Source organism: Lepidochelys olivacea, assembly GCF_965140295.1.
Source record: "Lepidochelys olivacea isolate rLepOli2 genome assembly, chromosome: 17".
NCBI classification, from domain to species: Eukaryota; Metazoa; Chordata; order Testudines; family Cheloniidae; genus Lepidochelys; species Lepidochelys olivacea.
The window spans coordinates 12,820,269-12,842,748 of record NC_140427.1 but is presented as its reverse complement, the minus strand read 5'-3'; the positions used below and the strand labels follow the sequence as shown (position 1 = coordinate 12,842,748).

Here is a 22,480-nt window from a genome sequence, read left to right as displayed (position 1 = left end):
GATGTGCAAAGAAGAAAAAAATCTGAATATTGGGGTGGGTGGAATTCTCCCATTTAAAACCTGAAAAATTATTTAATCAAGGGCCAAGTCTCACCACATTGGCACACCCAAAGTTCCCCTTGAAGTAGGATTTGAGTGCTTGTTTACTTGTTGCTGCTATGTTGCCTTTTTTTAGTGCCTGGAGGCCCCAAACAAAACTGAAGCCCCACTCTGCCAAGGTGCTAACACAAAGTAAAAGATAATCCCTGGCCTCAGAGCTTTCAGTCAACAGTATTGCAATCAATTAAGTCAAAACTTGTATTTTGTGATTATTTAACAAATAAATCTGACTCACTAGCACAGTTGGAAATGTAAAATGGCTACATATTTTCTTTATATTTAAAAGTAGTTTACTGGATCTATTATTTCCATAATCTTTTGTTGATAAAATAAACAATATATTTTTTTTAAAATTACGATTTTTTTTTTTGGTACAAACAACAAGCATACATTTGTAAATAGATGTGTGTTTACATGTACCACTTGAGATGGTTCCAGTTCTCTCTCTACCTCACAGATAGCGAATTAGTTAAGTTTCTTCTTCGTTGGTGCCTGAGCCTTGGTACTAAAGCTGTTCTTTGCTCCTGGCACTTTCTTTCCTGAGGTCAGAATTCATTTGCGCTGTCTGAGTCACCCGTCAATAACTTCTTCAGTTGAGAGGTCCATTTCAGATTCTCATAAGCAAAAGAATACTTATTTTAAAGTTTATGGAAATAGAGCACAAACAACAAAATAAAAATAAAGATATTTGACGTTCCACATTCCAAACCCAAAAAGAAATAGAAATATTTTTGTGGGTGTATTTTGTTTTGACTGCTTTATGAAAGTTCTTCCTCTTTTTCCCCCTCCAAAGCAGTTTTCCTGAAAGCTCTAGAATTTTTTTTAATTGCATTATTTAAACGCGTGTTTTTATTAAGGCATTTGCAACATGTAGAGTTGCATAAACTTGACAAAATTGTTGACAGTCAATTAGTGCCACTAATGATCATTGGTTGCCATTTTCTTTAAATGATAATATTAAATTTATGCTCTTTTTAATTGGGAGCATGCACTTTACGTTCAGATTGTATGCTAAAAATACCTTATGTCTACTTCTAAATTGATTTGATTCAAGCTCCTTACTGAAGTATAAAATTTAATTTATTTTTACCTGATGTCAGTTTTCTGCTGATCATTTCACCTTAACAATTTTATTTAGCTTGGTCTGTTAAACAGATATAATGCAGTAGTTTCTGTCATTGTTCGGACTGATTACATTCAAATTGCTTTGCTGATAACAGAATCATGTTATGAGCCCATTCCTGCAAGTCTTCTATGCGTGAAGCTCCCATTTATGTCTGAGCTCTCATCTTGGAGGGTTTGCAGAATCAGGGTTTTTATTTGATTTACTGAAACATAAAACTTGCTTCATTCCACACAAATTTTACTCTTCTCAAAAAGAGTAAATGAAACTTTCACATTATTTCTGTTGAAGAGGGTTTCCATTAACTTGAGGTATGTTTTAAATTTTTGGCTGATAACAACTGGTGTTGATGCCCTGGCAGCACTCAGGCTTGAGTCCAGTGTTGACCCTCATCCTGTGCCTTGGTCCCAGATCCCCACTTTGTTGCCTTACATACAGTAGAACCTCCTCGGGAATGGAGGTGGTTTGTAACTCTGAAATGTCTCTAACTCTGAACAAAACGTTATGGTGGTTCTTTCAAAAGTTTACAACTGAACATTGACTTAATACAGCTTTGAAACTTTACTATCAGACCCATGAATAAAATGCAGAAATTGAGCTTGTTTTTGGCTTAATTGGCTTGTGAGTTGCTTGTTGGCTAGTTTTTGGCTTGTAACTTGTTGATTGTTTGGCTTGTAGTTTGTTGCTGCTTTTTTCGATCTGCTCCCGGCAAGGAGGGGCAAGCAGGGGCAAAGGGCAAGCAGGGGCAAGGGTGGGAAAGAGTCAGGGATGCACAGCGGGCCCACCACAGTCCCAGACTGCAGGCCGGGGGGATCTAGTTACATAGAGTGTTGGGGTTCTTAGGGATTGGCTTGTTTTAAAATGGGATTAGCTTGTTTTTTGACTTATTATGAAAGTCGGGGTGCCTGTTTATTGTGTGAAAGTTGGCAACTGTGTTTTCTATGTAGAAGAAAAATGCTGCTTTTAACCATCTTATTTTAAATTTAACAAGCACAGAAACAGTTTCCTTACCATGTCAATTCTTTTTTTAAACTTTCCCTTTATTTTTTTTTTTTAGTAGTTTACATTTAACACAGTATTGTAATTGTTTTGGGTTTTTTTTGTCTCTGTTGCTGCCTGATTGCGTACTTCTGGTTCTAAATGAGGTGTGTGGTTGACCGGTCAGTTCGTATCTCTGGTGTTCATAACTCTGAGGTTCTACTGTACCTCAGACTCGCTTAACCTCATCTTTTCTGTTTCCAAGGAAACAGCCCCTGTACCCTAAAATCACCAGCCAAATACAAACTATAATTGCATTTTAACAAGTCTCTTATTCGGCTTAAAGAATATAATGGACTCAGTTGTACAGTGTTGTACAGGTGTATCTCCACTGACTTCAGTGGTATTGCACCAATGTATCTGAGAGCAGAATTTATTTCCTTCTCCTTTCAACGTGTATGCAATACTCCAGAGATGCGTGGAAAGACTTCACTCCTATCTGTACTGGGTAAGATGTCTGAGTGAGTCATATATTGTATCTCATATGGTCATAAATATTGTCTATGCAGCACTCTTCTCTCTCTCTGTCTCCTGCATTGAGATATGTAGGAAGATTTTTAAAAAGCTGTATAGGATTCCATGCTTATATCAGTGGCTCTATATTGAATTTTAAAACTTTGCAAGTATAAGAACATTCTTTCCTGTCAGCCCTCTAAACTCAACATGGAATCTGAAAGTTGCATCTTTATGAGTAATAAAGATGTTGCCTCTGATTTATATCTGTGCAAATCCACTGGAGGCAATGGGGTTTCACAGATATGATAGAAGGCAGAATGTATTTATGTATCTGGAAATGAGACGTGACATTACCTGTATATCTCATTCCTGAGACCACATTTTCTGCCGTTTATCCATCAAGCCAAAATTATTCTAATATTCCAAATTTTTCAGCAGCTTCCAACAGCTGGAGCCCAGTGGGCCAGCTTACCTGTATTGTATTTATTGCTTTATCCTGCTTTATTATATTTAGTAGTAATGCAAGGAACTTACAGGCTTTTATTCTGTAAGATGTGGCTTTAGTAGATAGTGTGAGGCTTGAGATCTATAACCTTTGGTATAGATAAACTTAAGTAACTCATAAGTTATAGGGAACTGAAAGTGGCATGCCAGAGGGGGAATTTTGTCCAGAATACTGACATCAGCCACTCACAGAACACAGGTGACCCCAGCACAGAACATAGCTGACACCAACATCCAGAAAGTTCTGGACAGGACCTCTGACCACAAAGCTGCCATGACAGCAAATTGACGTGTACGTTAATAGGGTAACATCATACATATACTAACCTATAGAAAACGGACAGCTTAAGGGGAAAAATACAAATAAGGACCTCTATTGTATATGCATTGGTCATGGCAGTGTCAGCGTAACCTACTATAAAAGTAACATCCAGGGGCAGCAGGGAGGTTGGAAAGATATAGACCTTGGGAGGGGCCAGAATGATGGCCACCGGGGAAGATGAGGACGATGACGGTGATGAGAAAGATAATGGTTAAGTATGAAAGATAAGGGTGTAAGTATGGACGTCCAAATGTACTTTCTGTATTATCTCTATCTGCTTTGTTGAGTTTAAGTGTGTGAATAATCTTTGCTAAATTATTAATAAATCACATATATATATATATATATATGGAGAGAGAGAGAGAGAGAGATTCCTATAGTGTGAGTGTTGCACCTGTGCACGTCGGGGTTCCCAAATTATATAACTTTACAATAATCTTACTGGGACAAGAACCTGTTAATCCTCAAGTTAAAATTATATTTACCCAACTTTGGGTCAGGCTACACAGCCAACTTACATTTCTATTCAGGTTTGATTTAAATTATATCCTGCTTTCCCCAAATGTGAAATTGTATCTATTGATTTATTATTTGTTTTTTATCTAGACAGTTCTTGCCTCAAGGAGCTCTCAGTTGCTCTTTTTCCCCCTTTTTTTTTGAAGTACTAAGCACACTGTTAAACTTCAGCGAATAATAATGAAATACGTATTTTGAATATTTTTCCTTTCAGTTTGCAGACACTTACATAAGTGACATCTTTGCTTGACCATACCTTTTAGTAGTAGATATCCAGTGGTTCAATTTATTCTGAATATTTTCTTGATAATGGAGCTGACTATTTGTCTTACTAAACAGTGATAATACAGTCATCTGGCTGGCTGTAGACCACACACCGCTTTGGCGCTATCACAGAGAAACAAAAGAATTGAACCAGTCCTCATGGAGTATATCCACTGGAGGAGATGATGGGGACTCATTAATATAATGGAAGTACATGGTATAACATGGAATACATATTCTGTTTCAAGAATTTCTATATATGTACTACGTTCAGTGGTATTAACATCACACCATGGAACTTGTAATTTATCTCCAACTGAAATAGCTGGCATCGTGATAGATATATGTTAATCTGTAATAGTTCCTAGTGCAGTTGTAATTTTTTCTTTTATTCCCACCAGATCTTGATCATCTTGGACTATAATCTTCATGGCGTGAAAATCTGAAGATAATCCGGAGTAAAAGATTGGTTTATTTAAAGTGACTATTGTATCAAAATGGTTGGAAAACTCAAACAAAACTTGTTATTGGCATGTCTGGTGATCAGCTCAGTGACGGTGTTTTATTTGGGGCAACATGCTATGGAATGTCACCACAGAATAGAAGAACGCAGCCAGCCAGTGAGGATGGAAAGTGGGAGAACCACAATAAGAACTGTCTTTAACTTAAAAGCAAATAAAACCTTTGCTTACAATAAAGACATGCCTTTAATATTTATTGGAGGGGTGCCTCGAAGTGGCACTACACTAATGCGTGCCATGCTAGATGCTCACCCCGATATCCGCTGTGGAGAAGAGACTAGGGTAATCCCTCGAATTCTGGCAGTTAAGCAGATGTGGGCCAGATCAAGTAAAGAGAAAATCAGACTGGATGAAGCTGGGGTGACAGATGAAGTTCTGGACTCAGCCATGCAAGCCTTTTTATTGGAAATCATTGTTAAACATGGGGAACCTGCTCCCTATTTGTGTAATAAAGATCCTTTTGCTCTGAAGTCCTTAACTTATCTTGCCAGAATTTTCCCCAATGCCAAATTTCTTCTAATGATACGGGATGGTCGTGCATCGGTGCATTCCATGATATCTAGAAAAGTCACCATAGCTGGGTTTGACCTTAACAGCTACAGGGACTGTTTGACCAAGTGGAATCGTGCCATAGAGACTATGTATAACCAGTGTATGGAGGTTGGTTTTGAAAGATGCATGCTGGTACACTATGAACAACTTGTATTACATCCTGAAAGGTGGATGAGAACTCTATTAAAGTTTCTCCACATTCCATGGAACCAAGCAGTGCTACACCATGAGGAAATGATTGGGAAAGCAGGTGGTGTCTCTCTTTCAAAGTGAGTACAAGTGTTTCTTGGTGTCTTGTATCGATCTAAACTTCACTGTTTAGACATGGCTTGCATTTTGATGCCAAGTATAATTACAGGTTATTGTAGAAATACAAGTGCTGACAAGTCTCAGCAGTAGTGTATTTTCTTTAATCACTTTTCACTATGGCCGTTTTAATGTTCCTGTAGATAAAGAGCAGAATACGCTGCAGCAAGTTGGACCTAAATTCTGCAACAAAGCTCTGTGTCACCAGAGTGGCTGACATGAAATTTTGCAGCAGCTTCATTTGGATTGAAGGGTTTTACTGGATTACGTAGGAAATGAAATAACCCGTACAATTGTCCTTTTTTAGTCTTTTAATTTTGACATTAAATTCAGTTTTTTTCATTGGCCTCAAAGTGTTGTGTGCTTCAGATTTTTATATTGAAAATGCATACTTACCTTGTAGAAGATATCAAGGAAAGTTGTAGGATTTTGCTCTGGGTAAGGGGCAGTTTGGGCTTTTGACCCCCAATAAGGTATAGGAAGTTGTTTGGGATTGTGAGATGAGCATGCTGGATGTTTCTTCTAAAGGTCCCATCACCACTACTAGTACAATCATGGTTTTTCTAACCAGTTGGTGACTTGACTTGCTAAAACAAACACAGAGTAGTTTGCGCAGCAGCATCATTGTGTCATAGCTGTAGCTAACTGTATATTTGCACCTGCCATATTGCCTAACCATGTTTGTATTAATGCATTCTGGGAAAATGTAGGCAGCTACCCTGTTATGCTATACCTCAGCAAGGAATATAGGGTACCTGGACAATGCACACTGAGTGGAACCAGTGCACGTAGGTCACTACGCTCTGGAATATCTTCCTTCCAGCTCCCTGTGCAGTAAGTAGGCCTGGCTACATTGGATTACTTAGGTACAGTTATGGGGGGTCCCATCTCCACTATAAAATGTGCTGAACTGTTCACAAGAAGCTATTGTGACAGCCTAGGCCTCTGGCAGTAGCAAAACACACTACAAGATGCCACATTTACTATTACTATTTATTTATCATAGTTAATGTGAACACAAACCATGTATAGAGCAAAGAAAGCATTAACTGGTTACAAACTCAGTCAAGAATTATGTGGACAGGCTGAAATGATCAGCAAGGAAATAGTTAACAATGGATTACAGCTAAATTATTTAGATTTCAGAATTCATGTCCTTGGATGACTGAAGCAGTTCACATCTCAGAGTTTTTGTTAAGGCTATCTGCAGTTTGGGAAGATTATGTATCAGTTTATATTTCACTTTCTTAATTTTAAATATTTGGATAAAAGCTGATGATGAGCTATGATTACTTAGGTATGAAATCCATCTTTGCATCGGATTAAAGATAATGCCTATCTTATTGACAGTATATACATTTTTTAAGAGATTAGTTATATCTAGGGTTCAATCTTAAATGATTTAGTAATTCCTCAGGAAGCTGAGTCCTAATGTAGAGTGTCTCAAAGAGTTTGTCTACATTAGAGGGGTTTTTTTTAACCTCAGATTCATGGATTCTAAATCAGCTTGAGTTTGTTACCACAATCCAATGTGGAAACTCCACAAATGTGTGTGGAGTGTCTGCGCTAGCCTCTACAGACAGAATGTATACCTCACATTAATTAACAATCTGTCAATTAACTTGCGGTTAAAAGCCTCTCATGTAGACAAACCCAAAGGGAAAGCTGACCTGCTCTATTTGGCATGGCATTATTTTGTAAGTAGTTTTGGTTCAGGTACTGGTTAGTATATTGTCAATACAAGAAGAGTCCTGAAGATATATCTGCCAAGAATATAATCTTTCAGAAAATTTGAGGAACTGTTGTTCCAGTGAAGTAAGACCCAGAATTGGCATACTTTTTCTTTTGGCACAGCCTTCTGAGAGGGTTAGTATTTTGAATATAAGAAACCTGTTGTAGACCAATCTTTTACTAATTGTCTTTCATGCACACTTTGCATTTGACTTCCTGAGTAGAGCTGGGTGAAGTATCCGGGTTTTGATATTCTTGAGGGAGCTTAAACGATTTAGTCTTTCCTGTGATGTCTAACTTACTCTTCACCGACCAGCTCTTTTGGTGTGTCTACCCATATGTGTAGCTGGAGTTTGAGAGAAGTGGAAACTCATTATTCATAATACAGAAAAGTCTTTTTTCTTTCCCCCTCCCATCCTCTTCCTAAACACAGTTCTTTCAATATGTGAATCATGTCTTTTTTGCTTTCCTGATTTTGCAAAGCTTTTACCGTATTATGTCATCTCTGTTGGACTGCCAGAGGGACTCTGGTTACTTTTTATATTAATTAAAAAGTGATGTCCTAGCTGTGGGATGTGCCCAGTTAAATTTCTTGGCCACAGTGTGTGTAACTACCTGTCTGTGCTCAGGTACTCTTGCAGTAGAAGAAAGAAAGAAGGAAGCTCCTCTCATAGTGAGTAGGGTCACTACTTTTTTCAGTTGATTCAAATAAACTAGTAAGATTAACTGAACAGTGGAGAGGATAAAGGCTAACCCTAAACAGTTGGGTAAGCCAACAGGCAAAATCCTCTCATTTACACTGATGAATCCTTCAAAAACCTAAAGCAAAGTAATTTTATATTAAAAATTGGAAACGAGCTATTAATGGCTACTTGTTAGATCCGTAAGCCAGTATTTAGTACAGAGTGGGTTTTAAAGACTTTATATTGATTTCTGGCATCCCCAGTAAAATATCAGGCTACTGATGCTGCTGCAGAGGAAATGGTTGCCTTTGTGGCAAGGGAAGATGTAATGCAAAGAAACTCACTCTTCTGTGCCACTGTCCATACTTTTGATTGTCATCATTAATGAACATTTTATATTGTGGTAGTGTCTGAGGTCCAGTTTGCTTGTGGTCTTTATTGTGCTAAGTGCTGTACAGACATAATCAATGACAGCCGGTGGCCCAAATTGCTTACAGTCTAAAAGGTTGGATAATACTTTTTTTAAATATAAGAGCAGAGATATTTTGACATGAGCCCTTTTATTTATTAAAAAGGGTTATCATGTTGATTGGAAAGATGGGTATACAAGTTTGCAAAAACCCCGTTGGTCTGAGGAATAAGCTAGATATGGGAAGTGGCAATGGGATGTTTTGGGGAACAGGCCATAAAAAAAATGCAATGGTAAACTTACACTACCATTGAACTAATGGTTTGAGTCACTGGCATGTGGATTGCATAGGTACTCTTTGCAGATGCCTTCAGGTGGCTGATGGAGACCAGTGGTCCATAAAATGGAAGATAATGAACTGGGAAGTCCTCCTCACATAATATACAGTTGGTTCAGAAACAAGGATTGGAAAAGATGAGATTGGTATCTAAGTGCCTCATAAGTATTTAGAAATAGAAAATAGACAGCTTTCTAATGAGTCCCTGCTTATGTTGGAACCTTGGGAAGCAATTGGATTTTTCAGGCCCACCTCTGTTTGTTCTGATACACTGTAATGACTTTGAGTCAACAGTAACGTGCCTGAGTCACAAAAACTAACAAACCATTAGAACACTCGTGTCTTCAAGGGTGTTAGTCTCTATAGTAAAAAGAAAAGGAGGACTTGTGGCACCTTAGAGACTAACCAATTTATTAGAGCATAAGCTTTCGTGAGCTACAGCTCACTTCCTCAGATGCATATCGTGGAAACTGCAGCAGGCTTTATATATACACAGAGAATATGAAACAATACTTTTATATGAAAAATATAAAGCCTGCTGCAGTTTCCACGATATGCATCTGAGGAAGTGAGCTGTAGCTCACGAAAGCTTATGCTCTAATAAATTGGTTAGTCTCTAAGGTGCCACAAGTCCTCCTTTTCTTTTTGCGAATACAGACTAACACGGCTGTTACTCTGAAACCAGTCTCTATAGTATTAATTTTACTCTAAAGGTAGTCGTTGTATTTTCTGTTGGAATAATGATTTTTAAACTGGACACTCCTAAAAATGTGGGAGGATCCAAACCAGCTTTATGTGCAATATCACTTCAGTGTACTGTGCAGGGATTGATTACTTCTTATTAATGTAAGGATTCTGACTTCTCTATCTCCCTTGCACTGATTTATTTAAAAAAAAAGGGGGGGGGGGCTCCAGTGTGATTTTTATTGCTAGTTTTGTTTTTGGGAGTAGTACTATGTCTCTTAACCCTGTTTCTTATGAAGTATTTATACTTTATCACTTGATTACCAGTTCTGTTCATTCCCTCTGGGGCACCTGGGATTGGCTGCTGTCAGAAGACAGCATACTGGGCTAGATGGACCTTTGGTCTGACCCAGTTTGGCCGTTCTTATGTACCAACATTTATTGAGCATTTGCTCAGAGGTGTAGTTAATGCAAACATTTAATGTGTAACTTCCAAACATTTGCATGGGTGTTCTCCTGACTCAGACCTCTCCACAAGGGATTGTGAATTGTGTACATGTTTGTAATAGATTGAGCGGGTGCAGATGTCAAAATGCTGCCGGAACACAAAAGTAGACTGCCACCTGTGACTTCTCCTGAAGTAATAAACCCCACCTAGTCTTTCGGGCAATGGCAGGATGGAACCAGTTCCCCAGCTCCCTGTAGCTAATCACTAATTCTTCAGATAATTTCCCTCTCTACTAGATCACCAGTTCCAAATAAAATATTAAATTATTTTAATGTATAAAATACAATTTAAAAACCCTGGATCCCTGACCAAGCAGTCTACAATATCAAACTCCAAACAGTTTATTGCTCAATGTTTTTCCCCAAAACTAAATTATCAATCTTATCTGATGTGATATTTGATCCCATTCACTCATGTCATTGGTTGTGCCATTTCAAGGTAGTTGAAACAATAAACACATAATAAGTAGTACTGATAAGTTAATCTGTGTCCTGGTCACTTAAATAAAGTAAAACAAATCAATACAGTTCTATTGGCCATTTTCAATTGTATTTAGTTTTATGGGCTTTTTTCCTGTACACTGAAATACTGAGTACAGTAAAGTGTGATCTTTCCCTTGGCATATCTTCCATTGTAATTGTTGTAGTATAACAGCTTTCTCAAGTGTTTGATTTCATTCAATATTAACATTACCTACTATCTCTCATTTTATCTTTTTTTAGTTAATGCAGTGATGTAAATATAGGGCAAGTGTTCTCTGTAGCAGCTGCTATCAAGGGTAGTGACTTTGGGAAATGTGCAGACCATTGTGGATGGCTTTAATACGCTGGGGTTCCCTAACTGCGGTGGGGTGATAGATGGAACGCATATCCCTATCTTGGCCCCGGAACACTGGGGCGGCCAGTACATAAACCGCAAGGGGTACTTTTCCATGGTGCCGGTGTTGGTACATAGGTAGCATAACTGAGATTATCCTTCTATTCTGTATAAGGAAGGAGTTTCTGATCCTTCACAGAATTAGGCCATATGCACAAATGGAACCCCATTCTTACTTCAGTTCTGCCATATATTTCAAACTATTGTCTGATAATGCTCTAGAATATAGTAGTTTCCTTATTGATTCTCTTGTGTCAGTAAATATGTTTGTGCTTTTTCTCCTTTGTCTTATCTTCTAGCTATTATTTAACAGCCCCATTATCTTATTCATAAAGCATCACATCCAGTAATGACTAACCATCTGTTCCTTAAAAAATGACCAATGGCTTATGTTAGTAGTGAACAAACCGATCAAACGTCAATATCTTTGTGCATTGATTGGTCTTTTACTGGAATATTTTCTTGGCCAGAACAACACAGATGGAACTGGTAACGTGGTCTTGATTATTACAAAGGCGTTCATATAGGCTCTGTAACAGTTGTTTCCCTCATAAGTCAAAGTTAGTAAGTATGTCATGGTTTGATTTACTTTTTTATTACAACATTGTGTTATGTACTGTTAAAACTTTTTTGCTTGTCAGGATATTTGACAGTATGTACTACTGCACCAAAATTGAGTGCATGGTGCGTTGTAAATTGGCAGTAATCAACTTTTGTTCCACTTAAGAACTGGCTCAAAACCAAATTATTAGTATTAGATAATTATTCTGGAATTATAACTGAATTGCAAAATCTTGCAGACTCTATCTCCTTATCCTAAACCTTCTGATTGAGTTGGAGTAAATCAGTGCATCGCTGTCTGTATATCAGCAAATTATGTTTACTGTTGTGACCTTTGGATTTTAGGTTTCCATTTCATTTTGTTACTTCGCTAACATTGCTGCTTAATTGTGGGATCCAAAAAGCTTCCTTTTATCAGCAGAAATATGGGACTAACATGAGCTTTGAATTGGGAGGGAGGTTCCTAATCTGCAGAAAGGAGAACGAGGAGGTACAGAGCACTCATGCACCCTCGATGCCATTATTCAAGATTCCAATTGCACATAAATGAGGCACATGGATATCTGCAATGCAGTGTACACCCACATCATCTTAAAGAACCAGTTACTGAAGGATAAGTAAGAGTTCTGTATTGAAGGAGACTATGGCGTTGTCTACATGGTGCAGGAGTGTGCGCCAGTGGGGCTCTCCCTGCTAGAGCAGGCTTTCTTCGAGCGCACGGAAAGACTACTCAGAAGCCGTCGTAGCCGCCTCATTGATATTGTGACTTCCTCTTTCTCAGGTGATCAGTCTTGGAGTTCTGGAGCTTCAGTCTTCCCTTAGGGGGTTTTTCAACCTGAAAGGCAAACCTTCTCGCCCATATCCTTGATTTCTATAGCTTGTGAACTTCGCTTACCGAGCCTTGTAGCATCTCCTCCAAGATCTTTGGAAAAGTCAGATGCAAGGCCTACCAAGGAGCCATGTAACCATGTCCAATCAGGTTAGAATTAAGTCCTTTTTAGCTAGTTGTCAATTCCAGAAAAGTCCCATTTAAACAAAGTATTTGGGGTTTTACATACCACAGAGACTGAAAGTCCATGATATCCCCATTCTGTGTCTCATCCCCTCAAAAATCAGAATTTGGACATAAAACCTCTTTGAGGAAGAGGGTGCACTTTGGGTGAAAAATCTGATGATGACACATCACTACTTTACAGAAAGTTCAATTAGCAATTATTCACCCAGCAAAAAAATAGGAAATAAATTGGAACTTACGACAAATTTACAGTAATCTTCCTGTTTATAGAACTAGGCTACGAGTGACATAGGTTATCTCCTGAAACTTTCACCATGATAGAGGGAGCTTACTTTAAAACGTCTGAATATGAAACTCATTTAAGATTTTCAGTTTTATATAGAGCCTGTATTCTCATGAAGGCTGTTTCTCTCTCACAGATATATTGGTCACTTTCAGATAAGTGGTTTGCAGAATCCTGAGGCAAGGACATTTTGCCTTCACGTTCTTTTCCCCTCCTAGTTTTTGGCTGAGTTCCATCGTCCATGCTCCGCTCTACTAGTGGTAACTCGGGATACGAGATGCATCTAATGAATATTCTGACTTTTTGTTTTGGTTCCGCTGCCGCCTTGAATGGGCAGTGATTATGGGTGTCTTCGACTGCATTTGCTTAATAATCTTCATCTTCATTCTTTAGTTTCTTATGCTGATGCTGCTGGAGCCTCATTATTATTAAGAGAACAGGAATAGCAATTTTATTTCAGTTTGGCTTCTATCTAACTAAGGCCTTTAAAGATGTATATTGCAGGATTTGTAGTAGCACAAAACATTCTGTGGTTTGAAGTGTAATAGCCAGCATGGCTGTTGAAGGAATGTATTGTAGTATGTAGTAGTCTAGCCATAAGGAGTATTGTTAATATATCCCTGGCATTTGCCACCTAACTGAAAGCAGCTGTAGTGACCACAAATGCAAAGAAATGCCATTCCTTTTTCAATGAGGATTTGGCAATGGTTTTTTTAAACAAATATTTTTTAGGTTATTGTGAAAATAGCTGAGTAGGCAGAAATAGTACTGGAATATTCTTTTTTTGCAGATCAATTTTTTTTTCTTTGTTGCTGCCATGCAGAGACAGAAGTGCTTGTGGTTAGCTCTGGATTACATGCTGTCAGCTGTTTCACTATCTCAACTATTACTGCACTTTTCAAGTAGCACCTGGAACTGCTATCGTGTGTGTCTGTTTCTCATCTCCCTCCCTCATTTTCATGACTTCCTGCTCAGATGCTCTAGACTAAGGTTCTTTTCCTGGTTTTGTCCTCTTTTTCCTGTGTTAAATATTTTTCTGTGGAGACGTGATTTACTTAAGCAAAAACAAATTTGGTACAGTATTTTCTGGGAATTAATGATTTCTGGGAGGTGCTAATGTGCTTCTAGCATTAGCCCAAAGCAGTTGTTAACTGCCAGGAAATGTCCTGTGCTGATGTTATTGCGGTAAGCGATGAAAAAGGCAAGGGGCAGGACGTGGATTTTTTTCTTTAAAGTTTGAAGTGCTGTTTGTCATGTGCAGGGCATTCAGTAAGTGCCCTGTATGTTACTTATATTACAATAGCCCTCTGGGGCCTCATCTCTGATTGGGGTTCCATCATGGTTCTGTACAAACAATTATTAGCCAATCTGATTTACATAGATCTTATTGCAACACTTCTTGTTTTGTAGAGTCAGAGTGCAAACACAAGTGCAATCTTTGCTAATTTTGAGAGGGGCATTTCAGTTTTGATCTGTTGTGTTTTTTTCGCTCTGTGAGTCTTTGAATGTCTGAGAACCTTCAAAAGTGTAACGCTAGTAAGAGTTGACTTCAGTGGTTGTGCTCATCTTTTGGGTCCTGTCCCATCTCTGCGGACTTCTTTTGATGTCATGACGCTTTGTGCTGTATTCGCTTTGCCATCTCAGTCCTCCTAAAATCCAATTCTAATGATTCTCTAAGGATATGTCTACAGTACGAAATTATTTCAAAATTATTCTATTCGAATTTTCGGAAGCTATTTTATACATTTCGTCTTCTGTGTCCCCACTAAAGCATGTGAATTCAGCAGATTGCGTCCACAGTACCAAGGCTAGCGTTGAATGTCGGAGCGGGACACTGTGGGTAGCTATCCCACAGTTCCCGCTGCCCATTGGAATTCTGGGTTAAGCTCCCAGTGTGTGATGGGGCAAAAACATTCTCGCAGGTGTTTCTGGGTGTGTGTCGTCATAAAGCTATGGCAGACAATGGTTTCGCACCTTTTTGGCATGCAGACGCCATACTGCTTTCAGCAGACGGTGCGCCGCTGCTCTCCATGAATCCACCTCTCCAACTCAACTGTGGTTGGCCATCGTGAACCGAGCAGCACAGCTTCCGCCGCCAACTCTGCTCTTCCGCTATTGCCACGCTTCCGAGCTTCTCCATGTTGTCTGTCCTGGGCTCCCACCTCCGTGAAAGCCACAGAAGACAACCATTTTCTGCCGTTGTTCGGCTACCATGAACCGAACTGCACAGCTTCCGTTGCCACTGTGATCTCCTACATTTTGCCCTCTTTTCCCAGGATTACCCGTGTAGGCGCCATAGCCATGGAGCCCGATCAGATCTCCGCTACAGTTTTGACCATTGTAAATACCTCGCGCATTATCCAGCAGTAGGTGCAGTACCTGCAAAACCGGGCGAGGAAGCGACAACAGCGCGATTACTATACTGATGAGGACACAAAAACACAAACGTTCCTAGAAGCACAACATGTGGCGATTGGGAGATTGTGGTGCTGTTGGGCCAGGTTCATGCTGTGGAACGCCGATTCTGGGCCCGGGAAACAAGCACAGACTGGTGGGACCGCGTAGTGTTGCAGGTAAGGGGTGATTCCAAGTGGCTGAGAAACTTTCGTATGTGTAGGGCCACTTTCATGGAACTTTGTGACTTGCTGTCCCCTGCCCTGAAGCGCAAAGACACCAAAATGAGAGCAGCCCTCACAGTTGAGAAGCGAGTGGCCGTAGCCCTGTGGAAGCTTGCAACGTCCGACAGCTACCGGTCAGTTGGGAATCAGTTTGGAGTGGGAAAATCTACTGTGCGGGCTGCTGTGCTGCAAGTAGCTAACATAATCATTGACCAGCTGCTATCAAGGGTAGTGACTTCGGGAATGTGCAGACCATTGTGGATGACTTTAATGCGCTGGGGTTCCCTAACTGCGGTGGGGCGATAGATGGAACGCATATCCCTATCTTGGCCCCGGAACACTGGGGCGGCCAGTACATAAACCGCAAGGGGTACTTTTCCATGGTGCTGCAAGCACTGGTGGATCACAAGGGACGTTTCACTGACATGAACGTGGGATGGCTGGGAAAGGTGCATGCCGCTCGCATTTTCAGGAACTTTGGTCCGTTTGAACAGCTGCAGGAAGGGACTTACTTCCCAGACCAGAAAATTACTGTTGGGGATGTTGAAATGCCTATAGTTATCCTCGGGGACCCAGCCTGCCCCTTAATGCCATGGCTTATGAAGCCGTACACAGGCACCCTGGACAGTAGTAAGGAGCAGTTCAACTATAGGCTGAGCACGTGCAGAATGCTGGTAGAATGTGTTTGGACATTTGAAAGCGCGCTGGCGCAGTTTACTGACTCGGTTAGATCTCAGCACAACCAATATTCCAATTGTAATTACTGCTTGTTGTGTGCTCCACAATATCTGTGAGAATAAGGGGGAGATGTCTGTGGCGGGGTGGGAGGTTGCGGCAACTTGCCTGACGGCCAGTTTCGCACAGCCAGACACTAGGGCGATTAGAAGAGCGCAGCAGGGCGCGTTGCACATCAGAGAAGCTTTGAAAGCCAGTTTCATGACTGGCCAGGGTACGGTGTGAGAATTGTTTGTTTCTCTTAAAGTTACCTGCCCCATATATATATAATATGAAAGGAAATAAAGTCACAATTGTTTAAAAAACGTTCTTTATTATTTGTTGCACAAAACATTGAGAGAAATCAGAAGCTAGATGGGGGTGGGGGTTGGGTTAGGGCGGTGGAGAAGGGGGGAAGGACAAGTCCAGAAACCAAATCAAAATTTCGGATATGCCAGCTTTCTGCTGCTTGTGCAATCTTCTGGGGTTGACTGTGTGGGTTCCCGTAGCCTCCCCTGTTGTGTTCTTGGGCGTCTGGGTTAGGAGGCTATGGAACTTAGGGAGGAGGGAGGGCGGTTATTTGGGGGCTGCAGCAGCAGTCTGTGGTCTTGCTGCCTTTCCCACATTAGATCCACCATACAGCGGAGCATGTCAGTTTGCTCCCCGATGAACTTGACCATAGCATCCTGCCTGCTCTCATCGTGTGCGTCCCTCCTCTCTTTGTATTCATGTAATGCTTTATGCGACTCCGCAATTGTTTGCCTCCATGCATTCAACTGGGCCCTATCAGTGCGGGAGGACTGCATGAGCTCGGCAAACATGTCGTCCCGAGTTTGTTTTTTCTGCCTTTTACTCTGGACCAGCTTCTGGGACCGAGTAGACAGGGGCCGCATTGAAACGTTTGCATCTGCTGCAGGAGGAGAAAAAGGGAGGGTAGTATTTTAAAAGATACATTTTAGAGAACAAAGGGGACACTGTTTCTCAGTGAAACAGGCAATTCATAGTACACAGCACATATTCTTTCTGTACAAGGTCTCATTTTGCCTCCTATACTGAAGTGCCTGCCACTTTGGTGTGAGTAAGCCATCACATGCGGCCAGGCAACAGAATTCAGCTTGCAGGCAGCGGCCAGGCAACAGAATTCAGCTTGCAGGCAGCCTGCGGGCTCTCTGGGATGATCGCTCCATGCAACCCACCCCGCCCCCACACACACACCGCGGGGCTCTGATGAGCCTCTGAGCAGGGATGAGCTCTTTAAACTAAACGCAAACAGCCCAGCGTGGCTGGGTTTTCCTCCACCCCCCACCGCGTGGCTCCGATCAAGCTCTCGCTCACCAGAAGTGCCTTCTCCAGGGTCATGGCCCGGGAGCATACTTTGGGAGTAGGGGGAGTCTATTGGCTCCAGTGTTAAGAATAGTTCCTGGCTAGGGGGGGAAACAGATTCCCCACTTGCCGCCTGTGCACTGTCCTCCTCCTCCTCCTCTTCGTCCTCCAAAAACTCATCCTCCTCGCTCCGTGCTACTCCCCCCTTGCAGGTGTCCATGGACAGTGATGGGGTAGTGGTGTCTTCACTACCCATAATTGCATGCAATTCACGGTAGAAGCGGCATGTATGGGGCTGTGACCCAGAGCACCCGTTTGCCTTCCTGGCTTTTTGGTATGCTTGCCTGAGCTCCTTGATTTTTGTACGACACTGTTCTGTGTCCCTGGAGTAGCCTCTTTCCGTCATGGCCCTGGAGACTTTAAGATACGTATTTGTGTTCCTTTTTTTGGAACGTAGTTCTGCCATAACAGATTTGTCTCCCCAACATGCAATGAGATCCAGTACCTCCCATTCGGACCATGCTGGAGCTCGTCTGCGAATCCGGCACTGCGTGGTCGCCTGTGATGGTGGACTCTGCATGGTTGCCTGTGATGGTGTACTATGCTGATGGTCACTTGTGCTGATGGTGACCAAACAGGAAATTCAAAAGTTCCCAGGGCTTTTACTGCCTACCTGGCTAGTGCATCGGAGTTCAGAGTGTTGTCCAGAGTGGTCACAAGGGAGCATTCTGGGATAGCTCCCAGAGGCCAATATCATCGAATTGCATCCACAGTACCTGTAACCCGGAACTGTGATCTCGATTTTAGTGCTACTCCACTTGCCGAGGTGGAGTACAGAAATCGTAGTAAAGAGCCCTTTAAATTGAAAAAACTGGTTTGGTCGTGTGGACGGAACCAGTTTTATTTCGAGGTAACTCGGCTAATTCTGAAATAACTGCATACTGTAGTCCAGGCCTAAGTGGGAAACTCATGTACACTCCATTTAAAACTGCAGCAAAGTAGAGAAGGACCAAAACCAACCTGTTTCTCACTGGCATCCCTTTTGATGACTTATTTCAAAACTAGAAGGGATTCTCACAGCTTCCACTTGAAAAAATAGACGTTCATTAGTTTTCACTGTAATCTGTGGGAGTGCTTGGTGTTCAGCGTCACTGAAAATGAAACTACTTATTTGGTTGCTTGAGTATGAAATTAGTGGTCTCGTTTTTAGGCATGTGCTTTTGAAAACTTTGACCTTGGACCCCAGAAAATTGGAAATTTTAATAGAATACTTCTCCAAACCAGACATCCTCAAAGTCAACTAGCTGCTTATGAATCAGTAATTATAATCATTACCTATGAGGCAAAAACTGTTCAGTCTCTTCTCACAATTATCAGGTTAATTAGATACGCTCATTATTGTTGTAAAGTGACTTAAGTCAATGAAGTTATGGCACTTTGGCTCCCTATCTTGAAGCTACAGGGACTATTCGATCAAATTTCCCTTTATTTTTCTCAAGAGATATCTGCTGTCTTAATTCTGAGTCAGTTACCAATTGCTGAGTCTTACCTGGAATCTCCATGCTTCATTAACTTGCATTGTTTCCTGTTTGTTCTAGTAGAGAGGAGTCTTTTTAATAAAGCAAGAGTTTGGCTAGTGTTCTTGTGTTTTGGTTTTTAAATGTAGACTAGAACTTGGTTTTATGGCCTATGTGATGATCATGGGCAAATCCCTTTGCCTCTTTGTGCCTCAGTTTCCCTACCTGTAAAGTGGGGGGAATGATAATTACTGTCTTTGTAAAGTGCTTTGAGATCTACTGAAGAAAACTTCTGTAACAAGAGCTAGGTATTAGAGCCTAGGTAGAGCCTTTTGTGCTTAAAATGCTTTCCATCAGTAAGTTAGGTACAGGTAGTGCATTGACTGTAGGCAGACATGACAGCTATGTATTTAGCAATAGTTCCCCTACATGTTTAGCTATTCAGTTGGAATTGCAGTTGTATGATGACATACCACGTGGTGTTACTTATGGTACAGGAGTTAAATATCCCCCGAGGGACTTTTTGTGGAAAGATTTTGATTTTAATCTGTTTTCACAGAAAAAAGATGAATACTAACATCTAAGGAGCTGTGTACTTTTCTAATTAGGAAGAAAGTTTGGAAAAATGAATCAAAGTATTTTACTTCATGGTAGAGTCTAGAACTATTCAGTCTGTGCTGTGGACCATATATTAAATAGCTGGGAGTCAACATTTTATTAGCACATAGTGTGTCAATTTTCCTAAACCCATAATAAAAAGCTGAGTTGTACATGATCTTATCCAAGGAAGAAGTGACCATAGAAAAGAGTGGGTAACACAGGATTTTAAAAAAATCCTTCTGAGTCCTACTTATAGTCCAGGAGAAATGATAAACAACAAACCCTGATTTTTCCCTGTTTTCTTGCTGTCCCTGTGTATGTATGGACCAATGTCTTATCTCCTAACAGCTTTATGTAAACATGCAATTATGAAAAGACCTAAAGATCTCAATGCCAATTACACAGTAAACAGTGGTTGAGTGAAAAATAGTAGCTACTTCTTTTTCTTTTTGCAGAGTTGAAAGATCTACAGATCAAGTAATCAAACCAGTCAATGTGGAAGCTTTGTCCAAATGGGTTGGAAAAATACCTTCAGATGTTCTACAAGACATGCCAGTGATAGCGCCGATGTTAGCAAAACTTGGCTACGACCCATATGCCAATCCACCAAATTATGGAAAGCCAGATCAAAAAGTTCTTGAAAACACACGAAGGGTAATGTATTTTTGTATATGAAATCTAGTTGGCTAAAAGTGTATCTTCCGTTATGAAAGAAATGTTGAGGAGATTTTGTGTTAATGTGGACTATAAAACAGTAATTTATTGCTTTCCTAACTGCAACTTTTTAAAGAGCTTTTGGAGGAGATTTTCATAGGCACTATGAACAGTTAGGCCTCCAACTCCCATTGACTTTCAATACGATTTGGGTGCCTAATAGCCCATTATGCCTTTGAAAATGACTCCCTTCATTGCTGCCTCCAACATACTGGCATGCATGGAGTTGTTAAAGAGCTTCAATGTTGAGTATTATAGGAAAGCGTATAAGACTATGAGATTTACCATTGCAGATCAGACCATTACTTCTGCCTCCCAATGGTTTTAGAGAAAGTGAATCACTCTCCCACATCCCATGATGCACTAGCTAACTGAGTATACTTAAGGGAAGAAGGAAAATCCTTCCTGAGCTCCTCCGTGACTCATCTGCAAAGCAGGAGAATGAAATACTCCTGTTTTAGGTTTCTCAGATACAAATATTCATTGATATAAATATTTCTAGCTCCTCTTTAAAGATCAAACTACAGAGATTTTTTTAAAACTCTTGTTTTTCATTAACCATTTGTTTCTGTACTATGGTGAATCTATTGCTGTGTCAAGCTTGGAATTGCTTTGTATCTTTTCTTTTGCATTTTCCAAATCTCAGAAGCAGGAAAAAAGTTTCTTTTCTCCTTTCTCCTGTTGGCACTTTATAGTTTTGTGTGATGAAGTGTAAAATGAAGATGCTCCCAAGACTCTCCAAGCTCAGTGGCAGAGATTTCCTTAGGCTCTCTCTCTGAGGGCCATTTTTCCTTAGGACTATTAGCCAACTTTTCCCTCTCGCTCCAGTTTGATCTGACTGGCAAGGGGTGGGGCTTTGGGGAAACACTTGAAGAAAGGCTTTGGACTTCCCTAATGTAACAGTAGATTCCCAGTTGATTCACTGGTTGAGTAGGGTCCTGTTTACAACATTAAGGGACTCATAGAATCATAGAAATGTAGGTCTGGAAAGGACCTCAAGAGGTCATCAAGTCCAGGTCACGGCACTGAGGCAGGACCAAGTAAACCTAGACCATTCCTGAAGGGTGTTCATCCAACCTGTTCTTAAAATCCTCCAATGATGGGATTCCACAACCTTCCTTGAAAGCTTCTTCCAAAGCTTACTTATAGATAGGTTTTTTCCTAATAGCTCTCCTAAATCTCTCTTGCTGCAGATTAAGCCCATTACTTCTTGTTCTATTTCAGTGCATGTGGAGAACAATTGATCTCAGTCCTCTTTATAACTTTGATTCCTGTGTTTGGTTTCCTCATGTAATTTCAACTCATCTTCTACATCATCACTTGGGAGTCTTCTCTTCAGCAGATACTTGTCTGTTGGCCATATTCCCTGCTCCTCTGCTCCTCCTGTTCCAGTAACATGGCAAACAGGAAACTCAGGTTGACAGTTGGAGAAGACGTGGGCAGGCCCCCGAAACTGGCATGATGGTTGGCTTCTGTTGCTACGGTTAAAACTGATCCTATGTGCTTTGTTTAGCCTGATGTGCGTGTCCCTACATTCACTTATGTGTCTTCGGATGTTGCCTTCACTCAGAGACCTTTAACCTGCCTCCTTCTGTCCTCTCTTGCCTTCCCACAAATTCAAATTATTCAGAGATCCTTGGTCTCCGATACCTCCCTACTTCCTTGAATAGTTTCCTTCTCTCCTTCTTGCTCTAAGCACCATTTTAGGATCACCTTTTTCAGATGGTCAAACTAAGGTCCATAAATGCCAGCCTCTAAAAAGGAAACTGTTCTTTTCATAAAAGAGTTTATCCTAGATTTAGCAGGTATTTGCCCCAGTACTCTAGCTTCTTCTCACACTTAAGTGCTCCAAATGAGATGATTTGAGTTACCTATTTGCTAATGAAGATGTGGAGCACTTGGCTGGATTAGTTAATTCCGTTTTCAAGATAGCCAAACCAGCAATCCAGTCTCTCATCTGCCAACCCCCACCACAAAACAGGTATTTGCTTCCAGAGAACTTGGTTCTGGAACCCTTTGGACTGAAACTTTTTTGGCAAGTCCCTAGCAATGGCCCTAAAGGACTCCTCAAACCTGAATAGAATTTCCAGTCTTGCCCAATCCTTTTGATCCACCTGAGCCAGGAAAATCTTCACCAAAACTAACCGTAGAAACACTCCCAATGAAGGATTTTTTATTTTATTTTATTTTTTTTGCAAGATAGTGG

General features: G+C 40.6%; 1 protein-coding gene across 5 annotated transcripts in view; it reads left to right on the top strand.

Moving 5' to 3' along the window:
* Positions 1–22,480, top strand: part of TPST1 (tyrosylprotein sulfotransferase 1) — a 63,168-nt gene that overhangs the window by 12,694 nt on the left and 27,994 nt on the right. For 3 of the 5 annotated variants that reach the window (XR_014714404.1, XR_014714405.1, XM_084651139.1), the window contains exons 2-3: positions 4,724–5,664; positions 20,016–20,214. Coding sequence is in view for 3 of the 5 variants with exons in the window: in XM_084651139.1 (XP_084507265.1) it covers positions 4,820–5,664; positions 20,016–20,214 (1,044 nt within the window). In the remaining 2 variants the exon portion in view is untranslated. The remainder of the gene's footprint in view (positions 1–4,723; positions 5,665–20,015; positions 20,215–22,480) is intronic. The other 2 variants (XM_084651140.1, XM_084651141.1) reach the window with 1 other exon arrangement.